Source organism: Protobothrops mucrosquamatus, unplaced genomic scaffold (genome assembly GCF_001527695.2).
Source record: "Protobothrops mucrosquamatus isolate PMUCROS unplaced genomic scaffold, P.Mucros_1.0 scaffold3011, whole genome shotgun sequence".
Taxonomy (NCBI): Eukaryota; Metazoa; Chordata; class Lepidosauria; order Squamata; family Viperidae; genus Protobothrops; species Protobothrops mucrosquamatus.
Window position 1 is genome coordinate 35,712 of NW_015389027.1, and position 17,096 is coordinate 52,807.

The 17,096-nt window shown below is 42.7% G+C and overlaps 1 protein-coding gene across 1 annotated transcript in view; it reads right to left on the minus strand.

The window, feature by feature from the left end:
- Positions 1 to 9,352: 9,352 nt before the first annotated feature.
- Positions 9,353 to 17,096, minus strand: part of LOC107296871 (lysosomal acid lipase/cholesteryl ester hydrolase-like) — a 48,472-nt gene continuing 40,728 nt past the window's right edge. The window contains exon 9 of the mRNA XM_029286162.1: positions 9,353 to 9,589. Coding sequence (XP_029141995.1) covers positions 9,353 to 9,589 — 237 coding nt within the window. The remainder of the gene's footprint in view (positions 9,590 to 17,096) is intronic.

The following is a 17,096-nucleotide window of genomic DNA, read 5'->3' on the forward strand; positions in this document are numbered from 1 at the left end:
GGGGGGCACCGGACACTTCCATGAATGTATTGAGTAGTGTTATTTTTTTTGGTTGATATTGTGATTAATTGCATCATATTTATGTTATTGTTTCTAATTGAAAAATCAATAAAATCTTAAATAAAAAAAAAACCAAGGCAGATGTACAAAAGTATATACAATATTTGTATTATGCAACTTTATAGAAAGAAATAAACTTGCTATTTTCTATTTTTTTTTACTAAATAAGGTAAATAGCACCAAGAATAAACCTTAAAACATTATACATGTAAAACTCATAAAATTAATCCAAATATAATGTGAACTCTTAAATCAAAAACAAAATCCTTAGAAAATAAGAAATACCGTAGACTGGTACTGAACAGATTATTCACTGGTACTGAACACAAGATGCCTATTACTGTTGGTACCAGCTTTGCTTTCTTTTACCACAGGTCTTGTTTGCAGGTCTTTGTACTAGGCATAGTGAAATAAGGGTTTCAGGAAATAGTTCCTCCTACAATTTGCAAATTTATTGTTATTGCAAAATCACAAGATGGAGCCATATGTTTTTACATAGCGTAGGTGTCCATCTCACAAATGTAACTCTGGGTAATGTACAATAAAAAAATCTAGGAAAACAAGAAACATGGATATAACCCAAGAAAGTGTATAAAAATCCAGACATAATAGAGACACATATACTAGTATATGGATTTCCATCTTTTGGTATATTTTGATTGTTAGAATGCATAGTGTCTTCTTTGAGTGCATGAGTATATATGCAACAATCTGAAATAATAGCTACCAGTTCTTTAGCTCGTGTTGACCTTTATACACATCAAGTTCGTCTCAAGATCCTAGGATGTCATAATATATCAGTGTGCTATATGTTCACATCCAAGGAGTGTGACATTTTGTAACTGAGACATGGAAATTTTGCCAATGTGCAGATTTTCTATTTTTTTCTAATTCTGTATTTCAATAATTTTCTAATTATTGGTTAATTGCACAGTCAGCCAGATGTACTAATATACCTTTCCATAGCCATTTGCAATTTACTGATGGTGAACTAGTTCTTTTGGATTGCACACATGATGCCTATTATTATTGATACCAGCTTTGCTTTCTTTTACCACAGCTGTCCTGTTTTTGTTGGCAGGTCTTTGTATTATGTTCTCCAGTTCTTTCTATTCTGCTATCTCCAGGTACTGCCACATCCACTATCCATAAGAGTAGAATGTTATGTGGCAGGTGTCTGCCTGGTTGAATTCTAAAGTCCTGAGCCATTTTGCTTCTTCATTTTTCTTTTACTTTCTCTATTTTATGAGCCCACCAGTTCTTGCTTGCAGACAAATAATCTTTCTTGCACCATTACTGCTACTTTGTCATGACGTTGTTTGTAGTCAATCTGTCTGATATTCTTGCAGCAGGTAACTAAGTGATCCACTCTTTCTTCAGCTCCTTTGCAAAGGCAGCACTTGCTATCTGTTGCTGTCTTCTCAATCCTGGCTTTGTATGCATTTGTTCTTAAAGCTTGGTCTTGTGCCACCAGAATTGGTTGTGGGGTGCTACCAATTCAAAGTCTTGCCATTTGGATTACAAGGGGGGCCTGCAATATTTATGCAATTAATCAATGACGTTCTAAGGGAGCACCTATTTAAGGGGGTCCTGGTTTACTTAGACGACATCCTTATCTTCACCGAATCAAAAGAGGAACATGTCAACCTAATCAGAGTGGTTTTAAAGAAACTGCGAGCCGCCCACCTATATGCCAAACTATCGAAATGCGAATTCCACCAGGAAAGGATAGACTACCTAGGTTATCGCATATCCCCACAGGCCATTGAAATGGACCCAGAGAAGGTCAGAGCAGTATTAGAATAGGCACCACCTCGCACAAGAAAGCAACTGCAAAGTTTCCTGGAGTTCGCAAACTTTTACTGCCAATTCATCCCCTCATTTGCCCAGATAACCCTGCCCCTCACTAACTTACTAAAAACAAAGGGAGCATCCTCAGTAAAACCTAGCCGAACCAGTACTGAGGCACCCAGACATGGATAAGCCCTTCGTAATACAGGCGGATGCAAGTGATGTGGCAGTGGGGGCTGTACTATTACAAGAAAACGATGAAGGGGTATTGCAACCCTGTGCGTATACATCCAAGAAACTCACCGAAACAGAACAGCGCTGGCCTGTGTGGGAGAAAGAGGCATACAGGATTTGGTGGTCATTACTCACGTGGCGCCAGTTCCTTGAAGGCAATAAAATCCCTTTCCAGGTGTGGGCAGAAAAATTTGGAAGCCTTGAAAACACCCAGGAAGCTCAACCCCAAGCAAGCCGGCTGGTCCCAGCATTTTCACCAATTCCACTTTACGCTCAAGCATTTGCTGGGGGGAAAGAACTTCCTGGCAGATGCACTCGCATACCCCAATATAACAGCATGCGAGCCACCAACTCTAAACCGATGATGGTAGAATCACAACTGGCAGCGCCAGTAACCACCAGAGCCCAAGCTAAATTAAAACCACAGCTGGGTAGCCAAACAGGAATTGAATTCCGGAAAAGTTTGGAAACAGATGAATGGTTCCAGAAAAATAAACATGTGTGCACAACGAAAGACGGGCTGCCTTGGGTGGGGGAAAAGATATATATACCAACAATCCAAAGAGTCACATTCATGCAGCTTTGCCACGACACAAAATCAGCAGGGCATTTTGGATTTGTAAAAACATTACACTTAATTAAATGGCAATTTTGGTGGCCATCCATGAAAAAGGACATAGAAAGGTATGTGGCCAGCTGCCCAAAGTGTGCAACTGCCAAGAGGTTGCAAGGGAAATTGCCCGGACTGTTACAAACAGTGGCAAATCCCTCAGCCCCCTGGAGAGAAATAGCCATGGATTTTATAGTGGAATTACCAGGAAGCAATGGGAATACTGTTGTCTGGATGGTCACGGACTTGTTTTCCAAACAGGTGCACTTTATCCCTTGCCAAAAGATTTCCACCGCAAAAGCGAAACTTTTCGTGCAGCATATTTACAGATTGCATGGGGCACCCCAACGCATCATATCTCATAGAGGAGTGCAATTTACGTCTGCATTTCGGAAGGAATTTTTATCCCTCTTAGGGACCACTCAGGGACTGTCATCTAGTCATCATTCTCAGGATAACGGTCAATCAGAACGTTGTAACTCAGTACTTGAGCAATACTTAAGATGCTTTATTGATTTCCAGCAAACGAATTGGACGGACTTACTCCCTTTCACAGAAGTTGCCTACAATAATGCAGTCCACTCCAGCACAGGTTACACTCCTTTTCAAATAGCTACTGGTCAAAGTTTCAACCCCATGCCAGAACTAACCCCAAACGAACCGACGATCCCATCACTGAAAGAATGGATGGAACAATTACAAAACACCTGGCCAATAGTTAGAAAAGCTCTAGATGAAGCTAGGCATGCATATAAAGCACAAGCTGATAAAAAAAGGGTTGAGCCTACACCATTCATCATAGGAGAAATGGTGTAGTTATCTACAAAATACCTAAAATCCCTACAACCCTGTAAAAAACTTGGACCAAAATATATAGGGCCTTTTCCAATTAAAAGAATCATAAACCCAGTAACAGTAGAATTAGAATTACCCAAAAATCTTAGGCAAATACACCCAATTTTTCACTGTAGTTTGCTGAAAAGAGAACATCAGTCACCTTTATGGCCAAAAATCCCCACCACCACCACCTCCAATCATGGTGGAAGGCGAACAACACTAGGAAATCCTAGATTCTAGGAGATATCATGGGGCCACTCAATACCTAATAGCATGGAAACACCTCCCTGCCTCACAAAATGAGTGGGTCCATAAATGGCATGTCAGAGTCCAGAAGCTATTAAAGAAGTTTCATACAGAGTATCCTAACAAGCCAGATTAACTTTTACAGGTGGATCTCTCTTATTTTTAAGGGGGCAGGATGTCAGAATCCAATTATATTTCATTTCTAGATATCTACTATGGAAAAACCCCATTTCTGCTCTCTCTGGATTCTGTCATACTACGAAGGGGAAGGCGGATGAGCAGGGGGGTTTTATGGCTCACACTTCCTTCAGTAAACTACAAAAGGACTGGATGTTGATTCCCATCAAGAGGACTGAACATAACAATATGGCCATTGCCTTTCATCTATTCAGCTCTCTGAAGTCTTCCTTTTTGCTGGCAGCGAGGGAAAAGGGGGGGAACAAGGCAATGCCTGGAATCTGGGAAAAGAGGATGAGTGATCGTCACCGGAAGAACTGTGGGGTGGGGGCTGCTTGGGAACACTTAAAACATTAAGGGAGGAAGAGAACTCCTCAGATCCTGTCTAGAACGCCTGCAACCATCTTCTCTTAATAAAGATGCCTGTTGGAAGAGATATTCCGAGAGTTCTGTCTTCTTAAGATGTAAAGTGGGGTGGGTCCTTACAAGATATTTGAATTCTCAAGAATTTAGACCATTGTAAGTTATTTATTTGGATGTGCTTGGAAACAGCAGACCACATTATTTGCTAAACCAATTCTTACCCACTTTTTAAAGACTGGCTCTTAAGACTGTTAAAAGCAAAGTCTTCATCGTGGTTCAGTCCAAGCCGGGGATAAACAACATGGTGACTGCTTTAGAAAGAATATTGCAGTTTATTGAAGAGGAGAGCCAGACAGAAAGATGGCTCTGGCAGAAAAAAGAGAGAGAGCACATGTAGGGAGTGGATTTTTATACCCTCTGGAGCCTTTTGTTTGGAGTTGTTTCCTGTTCCTGTGGCATGAACTTTGACCTGAGTCTGAGTGTGCTCTTTTGGTATCTGTGGGTTAATCCTATTATGTCCTGTCTTAGAGTTTGGATGGGGTATGTAGATTTTAGGTGTCTTTGTCTTCTTAATCTTCTAGCTGGGGGGCCTCCATCTGCATTTCTACAGAGCTGGTTTCTGCTTGGGAGAGGGAGACCTGGGGCTATTAAGAAAAAACTGGGCATGCTTTTCTGCTCTTTAAGATCCTTTGAGGAAATATATTTTTCTGCCCTTTTAATATTTCCTTCTCTGGGGGGCTGACTTCCTACAAGACCAAATGCTTATGCTGTGAAATCTCTTTGCTTGCTTATATTAGCTCTAACGATCTCCTTGATTAGATACTGAGTTCCATAAACTCAAGTCAGCATATGCACATAGTGGAGTTAAGGGAGTGGCTTGAATGTAAATGCTGACATTAACCAAGCTTGCAGAAACCTAATCTTCATTAGTGGATGCTGGTGATAAGGAACAACTCCTTGAAAGAACTAGAATTCCTAGTGGAAAACAGACCTTTGAAATATTGTTGGCCTATACCTGCTTCTAGTGAACTATCCCTGTTCTGTGGTTTATAAAGAAGTTTACTTGAGCTCATTTCAGGTTATATTTTCTAGCCTGAAGAGAATCAAAAGGGAGCAGCACATGGTTTCTTGAGTTGCATGATGAACATAACTCAAATGCTTGATTAACTGGAGGTGGCTCCATACTGGAGCTCTGATTACAAAACAGACCTTCACTCTAGTTTTTGTAACAGGGATCACTCCCATAGTAGAATCATTTCTCCCACTGAAATTTTCCCTCCTGTCTTTCACTTACCCATTCACCTGGCTGGAATATCAGCACCAAAGCACCGAAGATTATTGTAATCAGAATTGATTTTGAATATAATATATAAATATAATCTTATTTATAACCACCAATCTCAACAGCAAAACTGGGAACAACCACTAGATGGGACACCTTGCTTCCCAGATTTCATTTTTGTCTTTTTTTGTTGTTGTTATTTTTTTATTTTATTCAAATACAAATAATATATGCAAGCCTAAATAAAAAAACAGTAGAGACCGTTTTTATTACCTATATTTCTTCTCATATAACAACTAACAATATACAATATATTTCAATTGTGCCCTTATCCCCTCCAAAACAGCATATATTCTTGAGCAGGCTTATTCCCTTTGCCTTCCACCAAGACTGTTTTTATAAAACCATCCCATATTTCATTATAATTATTTACTTTAATCATCCCTTTTTAAAATTTAATTTCTGTTGCTAATTTATCATTTATTGCCATATTCCATATTTCATTATAACCTAATTCCGTCTCCAATATTTAACCATCACTAATCTAACCATTATCAAATGTACAATCCATTCTTGTATCAACCCTGACTATATTTTTATTTCTAAATGGATGCAGACGGAAGAGAGAATGGCCTTGAAGGACAGAAAGAAGAGCCACCACCAAAGCAATGGTCAGATAAGAGAGGGCTTGAGACAGGGATAAGAAAATAATGTGAGTAAACATCACAGACTTTTCTTATCCTAAGATAAAAGGAAGCAGGGAGAAGTGCATATAGATGTTTCTGTTACAGCTTTCTAATAAAATGGTACTGACCTACATGCAATTGTTTTCCTAGTCTAATCTAACTTGAAGGGTTGATAATGGCCTTTTGCTGTTGAAACATCTCACTGCTTTTCAGGATCTTATTAACTACATTCAACTATTCTTTTCTCAAGCTTCCCTTTCCTTTTGATCTATGCACACTTGCTGCATATATTTGTTCAGCAAATTCTATTCTGATCCTAGCCATTGAAGTGGAATTTGGACTAAAGCATTTACTAAGCATGATAATATGTTGCTAATGTCACCAAAAGGTGGCACCATATTTTTCAGCCCATTATATGACGATGATCACAAATCAGGTATTAGGCCATGAATCCTTTCCTCTGGAATATGCTCGCTTTTGCTCTTAAGGCCTTACAGTGCCTTCACTGATGACTGGACATTTCTCTCTTGGCTAAGTTCTTTTCCTAACAGTTGACATTATGTTGCTTCCAAACGTTTAATTATTCTGCACTCATTTGACTCTCCGTTAAGAGATGCTTGAAAGAAACAAACTCTTACAGTATCATAGCAAAATGGAATACATAATTTAATGAAGGTATTAGGTTGAAGACAATGTCTCTAATATAATGTATATTACTTGGTTATTCCATAAACATTTTGAAGAGATGCTACAGAAGGACTAGAATGTAATCCACTATGGATGAGACAGTGATTTTAAGAGCACCATATTTTATTATGTGCCAGATATAAAATTATGGCTTAGAAATTATGAAACAGGTGGGTTGAGCTTTGGTAGGATTGCTCATAATTAGCTACACCATGCAGCAGTTAGCTTAGTGAAGGGAAATCTGCAAGAAATATATATCTCCAAGATGCCAGCCACACAGGAAGCATGGTTACATCGTGGGAAGATAAGTTGCTATTAAACTAAGTTATTTTAAACTAAGACAAAACAGTAGGGGGCAAGCTATTATTAAAGAGAAACAGATGATTTAATGTTTTGTAGGATTGCTCATAATCAACCAGTTAATGCAGTTGTAAACATAGGGAGGGAGAAAAAGAGACCATATAGATTAGTTGAATGCTATTTGAATATTCAAAATGCTAAGGTTCAAAATGTTAAAGTACAAGTTCTTAGTAGAGGTAAGAAATTGGGCAGCTAAGAATTAGTGGGTCTGGGAGTACCTCAAAGTAATCATTCACAGTACTCATTCATTTCCTAATCATGCAAGTCTTCCATTTTGCTTATTTTTTTATACCTATTCATTATTATAGCCCTAGGCCCATGAAAGGGGAAGAAGATAGGAGTATCTTATCTCTCTATCCTATTTTGTGTGACCCTCCATTAGTAGAAGATAACTCCATATGTATCAGAGATACTTCCCTGCCTATGGGGATTTGCACATAAACTGAACAGGGACAGTTTACAAAAAGAAAGCAAATATTGTAAGAGCAACGTCCATCCCCAGTGCTTTCAATTAAAGAAAAGTAAAACTTTCATTATCTAGGTGTACATTGCTTTGAATTTAGAGACTTGTTTCACATTAGAAACAATGTGAGGCTGTACGTATATTGTTGTTCCTAGCTATAGAATTAGGAGAATATCTCAATGTTATAAGCAAAATGCTTATAACATTGGGATATTCTCCTAATATTAATATTGAGTAATGATGAGATATTGAGGAGGAGTTTATGAGGATGACCTGTATATTTCTGGCACTCATTTGGATGCATCTAGATTTGAATCTGCATCTGGGAGGTAAAATACAGTCAGTGACAAGGATCAGAAGGCCCAAGATTAGGCCTGGAGCATTTTAACTGTTTTCTTCAGAAGCATCTGTAGAATTGGAGACCTTGGTCAAAATAAGAAAATAGCAGCATTGAAATCACAACACAAGCTTGGTCTCTTTTGTTTGTGTGTGTTAGGTACAACAAACAAACCTACATATGAAGAGTTCAAATTAACTACTTTACTGCTCAATGCCTATTTCACAACAATGTTCCCAGGCTGGCAGTTTGCACCTGGTCAAACTAAATTCAACGGCAATTGAAGAGAGGTATCAGACTTTGTTCTCTTGTGCCTATGTAAAGATTCCAGACTAATTCCCTGCTTGATTCTACCCCTGGTTCAGCCAGTGTAGATTATTTCAAAGTGGATGTACAAATGCATGTTTAACAGCACATTGCTGCTTCCATACTTTTCCCCATTTTCTCACACACTGCTTGCACATGGATGTTTCTGGTTTTATTGATGCAGAACACTCACTAGAGAAAGAAAAAAAACAAAATGGTAAAAATATTTAGTCTATAGACTATAATATAAAAAGGGTCAGGATTAATCATGAAACTATACAGTCACAGATTATAAAGCATAACAATATTAGCAAAGCTTCTAATAGCAGAGAATTTGAATTTTAAAGAATGCCATATATTGTCCAGCATCTACTGTATACTGGCAGATCACTCTTTTACCTATCTTAATAAAATACAGTAAAGCAGACTAAGAGAACATTTTTATAGGTATAATACATGTTTAAAGTGCCAGTTTAGCTAGAATAATGAAATAAAAGAAACCTAGTCTATAAAACTATTTCCTACAACAAAAGTTTTTGTTGAGCCACATTGTTCAGCAGAATAGAGCATTTGAGGGGGGAAAAATCAGATACATCAGAAATCTCTTCAAAGGTATCTTGGAGCAACTATCTATATAAACATAGAGAACACTGATAATATATGAGCTAATCTACTCAGAAAACTTTGATTTAGATGATTTTTTATAAAATAAGCAATCAAGCAAAGTAATGAACCAAACAAGAATAAAAGTAATGAACTAGAAAATACGAAATATTTAATATTGGAAATTATGTAAAGGGTATGTATAATTTGTTTTCTAATAATCTCACCATTTAGAAAGCTATGTGCTAAGATTTCAAGAAACAGGCAAGTGGCTGAGATGTTGTTTTCTCCAGAGACTCCAACACTGATATTAATGCTTGTGCTTTTGCATCAATTCAACAATATCGGGATAACAGTGTTGTGGGCCATCCAAACCCAAGATAGGATCAAAATGTTGCCAGTCAGGGATATCTGTATAGAAAACTAAATAAGTGATTCGAGTAAGCAATGATTCAATATTTCTTCTTTTTGTAGCAATATCTTTTCCTCCACTCCACATGGCTATTGGCACATGAACATCTTCTATTTTATAAAATGGAGGTTTTGTCTGTGGATGAAAAAAGGAGGGGAAAAAAGAATTTAATTTGGGAATTCCATACTGTGCAGAGAAGTTGTCTGATGGATTCATGGAATGTTGATAGCTGCTTAAACTCATAGTGAAATCATCTGTCAGAATTATCTGCCAATCACAGCAAAGCTATGATGACTAGGTGACTAAATGCCAGCATTTGGGCACCAGAAAGCAAGAGGGCAGCAATACCAAGAAGATGTCACTAATAGTTTTGCTTAAGAGTTATTAACTATTAATAGCTTTCCATCTCTTTCTTTTATGGTCTTGCAGCCAGATGATGCTGTCTTAATTTCAGGTGTTTAGAGAAAGTTAACATCTAAAATTAAGAAACCATCATCTGACTGCAAGACAACAGAGATAGAAGGATCATCAACCAAAACAGTAAATGCTATGTTGTTACAAAATGAGCAGCGGAAAATGTCTTGCTCTCTTTGAGGATAGTGAAGTTTAACTAGGCTGGAAAATTATTTACAAGGGAAGACCTGAGGGCTTCCTAGCAAAACATAACATCTTTATCTTTTTTTTTTTATTGTAGGTGTGATTGATTAATTGTTTGATTATCAGGGCTTATCTTGGTCTTACCAGTCTAGGAAGTTTAAAATAAATATACTACAAATAGAGTAAAACAGATTATGAAAATATAATTCTGAAGACAAGTGTTAGAAATTTCCACAAAAGGTCAACATTCATTCCTGGTATTTTACTGTCAATTATGTGGAAAAAAAATACCACTGTTCTTGTTCTGTTTTGTTCACAAAGGCATTGAAATAAGGCAAAGAAGTAAAACAGTCTTCTCTTTATTTTCTCCAACAGAACCAAAACAAAATGGCGCGGATTGTTCTTATACCCCCTTGCAGGGACAGTCACAGCCAATCAATGCAAGGCATTTCTCCCGCCTTGCGCATGCACGCAAGGCAGGAGAACACCTGTCTGGTCCCGGGCATTCACGTGTCTGCCTTTCAGCAGCCTCCTGCACCTGCTGCTCAGCAGGCCCAGGTGCAAGGCATTTCTCCCGCCTTGCGCATGCACGCAAGGCAGGAGAACACCTGTCTGGTCCCGGGCATTCACGTGTCTGCCTTTCAGCAGCCTCCTGCACCTGCTGCTCAGCAGGCCCAGGTGCACCTCAGCAGGCCCAGGACATAACACCCCTCCCCTCTTATTTCAAAACATAATACTTTACTATTACACAGATAATACCTTATCAATCCTTTATCTCTCCTACAAGGATATTTACTATTATGCATGACTAAAACTGAACACTTGTTCTTTTGAGCGCATTCTGATTTCTAAGTGACCTTAAACCTGTCCACATGCTGACAGGCATCTTACGTAGTCTTGTAAGTGTTTGGGTGGTCCTCTTGCTCGCTCTGACCTTCTTGGAGTGGTTGTGATGTCCTGGCCTGCAAACTCACCTGCCAGGCCTGACAAGCCAGGACTGTGATGCCCCCTAGCCTCAGGTGACCTCCCCTGCTGCTGACTGGCTGGATCCTCTGAACCCAAACCAGAGTTGCTTGGTAGGGTGAAATTCCCCAAGTCCAGTGGTGGGGTGGAATTCCCCAAGTCCACAATGGACCCCTCTTGGGAGCAGTGTCCCTTGAGCCCAAGACCAGCAGCTGGATAGGCCCGGCAGACTGGTTGTGAGAAATGTCCCGTTGACCTGGTACCCAAGTCAGGAGTGCCAGAGTCAGGAGCCGCCTCCATGGCAAAATCCCCTTCTCGTGCCTGGGACGTTCCGCTTTCGCGGAGAGACTGTGGTCCATGATTGTAATCGTGGTCCTTCTCCCCCCCGAGGGCAGAGCCAGGAGCGGAAGTGTGGCTGGGAAGCCTCCAGCGCAGTTGATCGATGTGTCGCCGGATCACTCGACCATCGTCCAAGGCCACTTTGTATGAGAGCGGCCCAGGGAACTTGCATACCACTGCTGTCACCCAGAGATGTCCGGGGCCATAGTTCCTTGTCCAGACCGGATCACCCATCTGAAGTCTCCTAGGTACCCGTGGCTGTGACACCTGTGACGCCACCCGGTCTGGGTGCAACCTGTCCAGTTTAGTAATGAGCCTGCGACCCCAGCAGAGTTCAGCTGGGCTCTTCCTAGTGGCTGTCCATGGTGTGGTGCGGTGTGAGAAGAGAAAGTCAGCCAACCTGTGATGCCAGTTCCCATGAGTTATTGTCTTTAACGTATCTTTGGTGGTGCGCACCATTCGCTCAGCCTGGCCATTAGAAGCTGGATGAAATGGTGCAGACGTGGCATGACGGATCATGTTGGCCTGTAGAAAAGCCTGAAACTCAAAAGAAGTGAATTGTGGTCCGTTGTCGGAGACAAGGACATCTGGAAGTCCATGAGAGGCAAAGATCCCTCTCAACACCTGGATGGTCCTAGCAGTAGTAGTGGAGGAGACTGGAATGACCTCTAGCCACTTGGAATGGCTGTCCACGAGAAGGAAGAATTGCCCCTGAAAGGGCCCAGCATAGTCGATATGAACCCTTGACCAAGGGGCTTGTGTCTCCTCCCACCTATGTACAGGGGCCTGAAGCATTTCAGGCCTGGACTGTTGGCAAACTGTGTACTCGTGGACCTGGGCCTCGATCTCTTTATCGAGCCCAGGCCACCAAAGATGGCTGCGCATGAGTGCCTTCGTCCAGACAATTCCGGGATGTCTCTCATGTAGAGACTGCAAGACTCTAGTCCTCAATGAGGCCGGGATGACTACCCTGCTACCCCATAGGATATACCCCTTGAAGGTGGATAACTCGGACTTCCTCTTCCAGAAACTCTGGAACTCTATGCCAGGATACATGTCAGGCCATCCTGACAGCACCCATGTCAGCATGCATGTAAGCGTGTGATCAGTGGCTGTTTCAGCAGCCACGTCCCTAGCATTGAGGGGAGACTCAGGCAACTCCTGAATAGAAAGTATGTGGTGAGCTGGAGCAGGATCTGACTCCACTAACTGTAGAGGTAATCTGCTGAGGCCATCTGCATGGCCCATTTCTTTGCCTGGTTTGTGAACCAGTTTGTAGTCATATGCAGACAGAAAAATAGACCATCTCAGCATTCTAGGAGAGATCATGTGTGGGGTTTGCTTATTGGTTGTGAACAACCCCAACAGTGGCTTATGGTCTGTAAAGACTGTGCAATGACGGCCATAAAGAAAGTCATGGAATTTCTTTATGCCAGCCACTATGGCCAAGGCTTCCCTATCTATCTGCGCGTAATTACGTTCAGGAGATGATAGGGTCCTGGAATAGTAGGCTACAGGGACTTGTGTCCCATCAGCCTTCAAGTGGCTCAACACAGCCCCAATCCCATAAGGGGATGCATCACAGGCTATGCATACAGGCAATTGCTCATTGAAATGCGCTAGAACTGCATTTGAAGATAGCAAGGCCTTGACCTCTGCAAAACTCCTTTCGTGGACCTTTGTCCACAGCCATGGAGCCTGTTTATCCAAGAGCCGGTGTAATGGCTCAGCCACTGCAGCCTTGTGAGGGAGGAATGAATGGTAAAAGTTTAACAGTCCCAGAAAACCCTGGAGTTCGCTTTTGGACTTGGGACTTGGGGCCTGCTGAATTGCTTTAAGCTTAGATTCAGCAGGATGGATGTCCTCAGCATCAATACGGAACCCCAGAAACTCTGTTGAAGTGACCCCAATTTTACATTTGTCTTGCTTTAGCTTCAGCCCCGCTTGGCGGAAACGCAGCAAGACGGCTCTAAGCCTTTCAGCCAGATTTTCAGGTGATTCCCCAGCGATGAGGACATCATCAAAGTACTGGCACACACCTGGAATATCGCGGAGCGTGTGCTCCATCACACTCTGGAAGATGCCAGGGGCTACATTAACCCCAAATTGCAGCCTTCTAACTTAAACGCTCCCCGGTGCGTTACAATTGTTTGGGCTGCAGCCGTTGCCTCATCAACTGGTAATTGTTGATAGGCCTGAGCCATGTCAAGTTTAGCAAAAATGCGGCGTCTCTTGAGGGAAGCCAGAATGTGGCTCACCACGGGCACCGGGTACAAGTGCTGCTGCAAGGCTTTGTTAAGTGTATACTTATAGTCCGCACACATTTGGACTTCTCCATTGGCCTTCAGTGGCATTACTATGGGGGTTTCCCATGGACTGCTGTCCAAAGGTTCTAAAATGCCCTGCTGGAGCAGCTTGTCCAGCTCTGCATTGATTCTATTCTTCAATGTGAAGGGCACCCATCTAGGCTTAATCCTAATGGGTGCAATGGCTGGGTCTAAACATAAGGAAATGGGAGGCCCCTTGTACGAGCCAAGCTCTGAACTGGACACATCAGCAAACTCCTTGCAAACTTCTGCAAGGCCAGTTGTTTGCAGACTGTGAAATCCAGTCACTTGGATTCCCAGGGCCTCGAACCAATCGAGTCCAATGAGACTCGTACGATCACCCCCAACTACCACCACATCTAAGAATCCCTTGAAATTCCTATGCTGCACTTTGGATCATGGTTTCCCCCTTCACGCTGACTCGGGAATTCTGGAAGTCAGTGAGAATCAGATTCGACGGCCTGAGTTTAACTCGCTGGCTGCTTCTACAGCAAATCTTTTTAAAAGTGTCCTGTGAGATAATCGATAAAGCGGATCCGGTGTCCAACTCCATCGATAGGGGAACCCCTTGCAACCTTATGTCAATGTGAAGCTTCTTCCTAAGTGACCTATGAGCCTCTGTTTTGAAAATGCTTCTGTGCGACGTGCAGAAACCCACCCTATGTTGGCTGGGGACCCTGGTACCTTTCTGAAGCAATTCTTCTGAAGGCTTGTCCTTCGGGCGACCCAAACAGATGGAGGCAATGTGGCCTTGCCTGCCACATGACCGGCAAATGGCGGAGCGGAACTGGCAGTCGGAGCGCTTGTGGCGTCCTCCACATCCGAAACACCGAGGGAATAAAGTCGCCTTGTCAGAACGTTCTTGAGGCCTCTTCTCCACTGGCTGCTATAGTCTGTCCACCTCCATCTCTGGATCCTGTTCGAATTCTTCTCGAGCGACTTCTTGATGGACGGAGACCTTCATTGGAGGATTCTTGGCGAGCCGCAAGGCCTTCACAGCTCCGCCCGCTGCTTCTTCGGCTGCAATTTCTCTTAAAGCATCTTGGAAAGAGACATCTTCTTTTGCGAAGATTTTCTGTTGCAGCTCATGACTTCTCAGTCCACAGACTAAACAATCCCGAAGTCTCTCTTCCAGGTCCTTGAATTTGCATGGCCTAGCTGCTTGTCGTAACGCAGCAATAAAGTCCGCAGCAGACTCACCAGGCCTCTGGTCCCTCTGCTCAAATGCATGTCGCCATGCAATCACTGAAAGCTTCGGTTCAAAATGCTGGTTCACGCAGCATCTTCTTCAGCTCAGCATAAGCGATGGATTCAAGAGGTGCTGGGGTGACCAGATTTTCCGCAATATCAAAAGTCTCCTGCCCACAGACACACAATAACGTAGCAGCTTTAAGGCCATCTTCCCTCACTTGGTTTACTCGGAAGTAATTCTCTACCCAAGTCATGTAGGAACTCCAGCATTCTGGATGAGTTGTGTCGAATTCAGAGAGACGATCAATTTTGGACGATCAATTTTGGACATATGTTGTCGGTAGCCTCGACAACGCCTCGTGCTGCAATGGCTGAAGAAGGGGTCCTTTCGCCGAGCTCTCCTCCAGTGTTCTCGTACTGGCAGGCAGAGTCGCTTCTTCGGGACGCCGGACTTTTCAGCTCTTCAGGCCTTCCGTAGTGAGTCAGCCTCTCTTTCATTGTTTCGTTTGCAGCACGATCCCACCCTCGTCGTCAATGTTCTGTTTTGTTCACAAAGGCATTGAGATAAGGAAAAGAAGTAAAACAGTCTTCTCTTTATTTTCTCCAACAGAACCAAAACAAAATGGCATGGATTGTTCTTATACCCCCTTGCAGGGACAGTCACAGTCAATCAATGCGAGGCATTTCTCCTGCCTTGTGTGCATGCACAAGGTGGGAGAAATGCCTTGCATTGATTGGCTGTGACTGTCCCTGCAAGGGGGTATAAGAACAATCCATATTCTTATACCAGCTTATCTGGTCCCGGGTATTCACGTGTCTGCCTGGGCCTTTCAGCAGCCTCCTGCACCTGCGGAATGACTCAGCAGGTCCAGGACATAACAGTTCTTCATCCCTGAAAGTTGACACAAAAGCTGTATTTTAACAGCTTTTCAAACCTTTTGCCAGCAAAGAAGCCATCTTAGCCTTGGAAGTTCCAAGAAAGTCTATTTCTGAGCCTCCACCTTTCCTATTTCTGAAATTGCAGATAATGTCTATTTCTGAGCCTCCACCTGTCCTATTCATCAGCAAAAGGGGGTGGGATATTCATTACCTGAGATGACTTGTTAGATTATATCAATCAGGTTCTAACTGTAATAGATGATCTTGGGTTCAGGCCTCATCGAGGTCTATTCAGGTTGTTAAGTCCGGAGAATAATGGCGCTTGAGATGAAGCATTTCTAACAAGTCTTTATTCTCTGCTTCCATTCTACGAACAACCCGAGCAGAGGCACGCAGGCCTCTATTTATACCTTCTGATCCCCGGGCAAATCCAACCAATCATAAGGCAGCCTTTTCCCGCCTTGTGCATGCGCACAAGGCCGGCGCCACTCAGTCTGGTCCCGGGCAGCTTTTGCAAATGCCCGGGACTCTAGCAACGTCCCGAGCCTGCTTTTGCAGGCTCAGGACACAACACCCTTCCCCCCTAGATGAAATAATACGGCGCCCACATGGACGCCATCATAGTGATGGTTATATAATTAACTGTTGAGTTAAGTCACACAGTGTGTGTAAGGTGTGGGACTGTTCCGTCGTAGAGAGACCCCATAGCCCCACATCATTTACGTAGAGTCAACCAGCCAGAATCTCTAGTTCAGTTATTTCAATTAACATGCTCACCTTACGTAATCTGCAAGGTATTTGGGAGGGCCTTTGACCCTGAGCGACCTTCTCGGACGTGGGGAACTTGTAGTGTTTTCCCCGTTGCTTCCCACACTAGGTGAATTGCCCTGTGGTTGTCTTGTGATTTCTGTTTGACTTTCCTGCCCGTCTCCTAGGCTTGTGCAGTCAGAACTCTGTTGATCGCTATACCTGGTTGACCTACCACCTATGGAGTTTCCCAACCCCTCTGAACTCATCTCCGTGTTTCCTGACGGAGTGTGGTTTTCCTGGCTCCTTCCTGTAGTGTTAGGGTCTAGGGATGCCTCCCTGTTAGCCCTTATGCGTGGGGACATCCTTCTATGAGCCATTTCAGCAAAGGACGTGTTTCCCCTCTGTTTTGCCTGCTCTCTTGCATGTTGTGAGTTGTGAGTATGCTCCCAGTTGTTTTCCGTGTCTGGAGTATTGTTTGTGAGGTGTGCATAGTTAGTATACCTCCGGTGGGACTCCCAGGCTGGAGTGTGTGGGGGGGTGTCTGCGTGCCCCCGTCCCCATGAATTGCTACCTGAATCTCCTGTGGAACTTGGGTG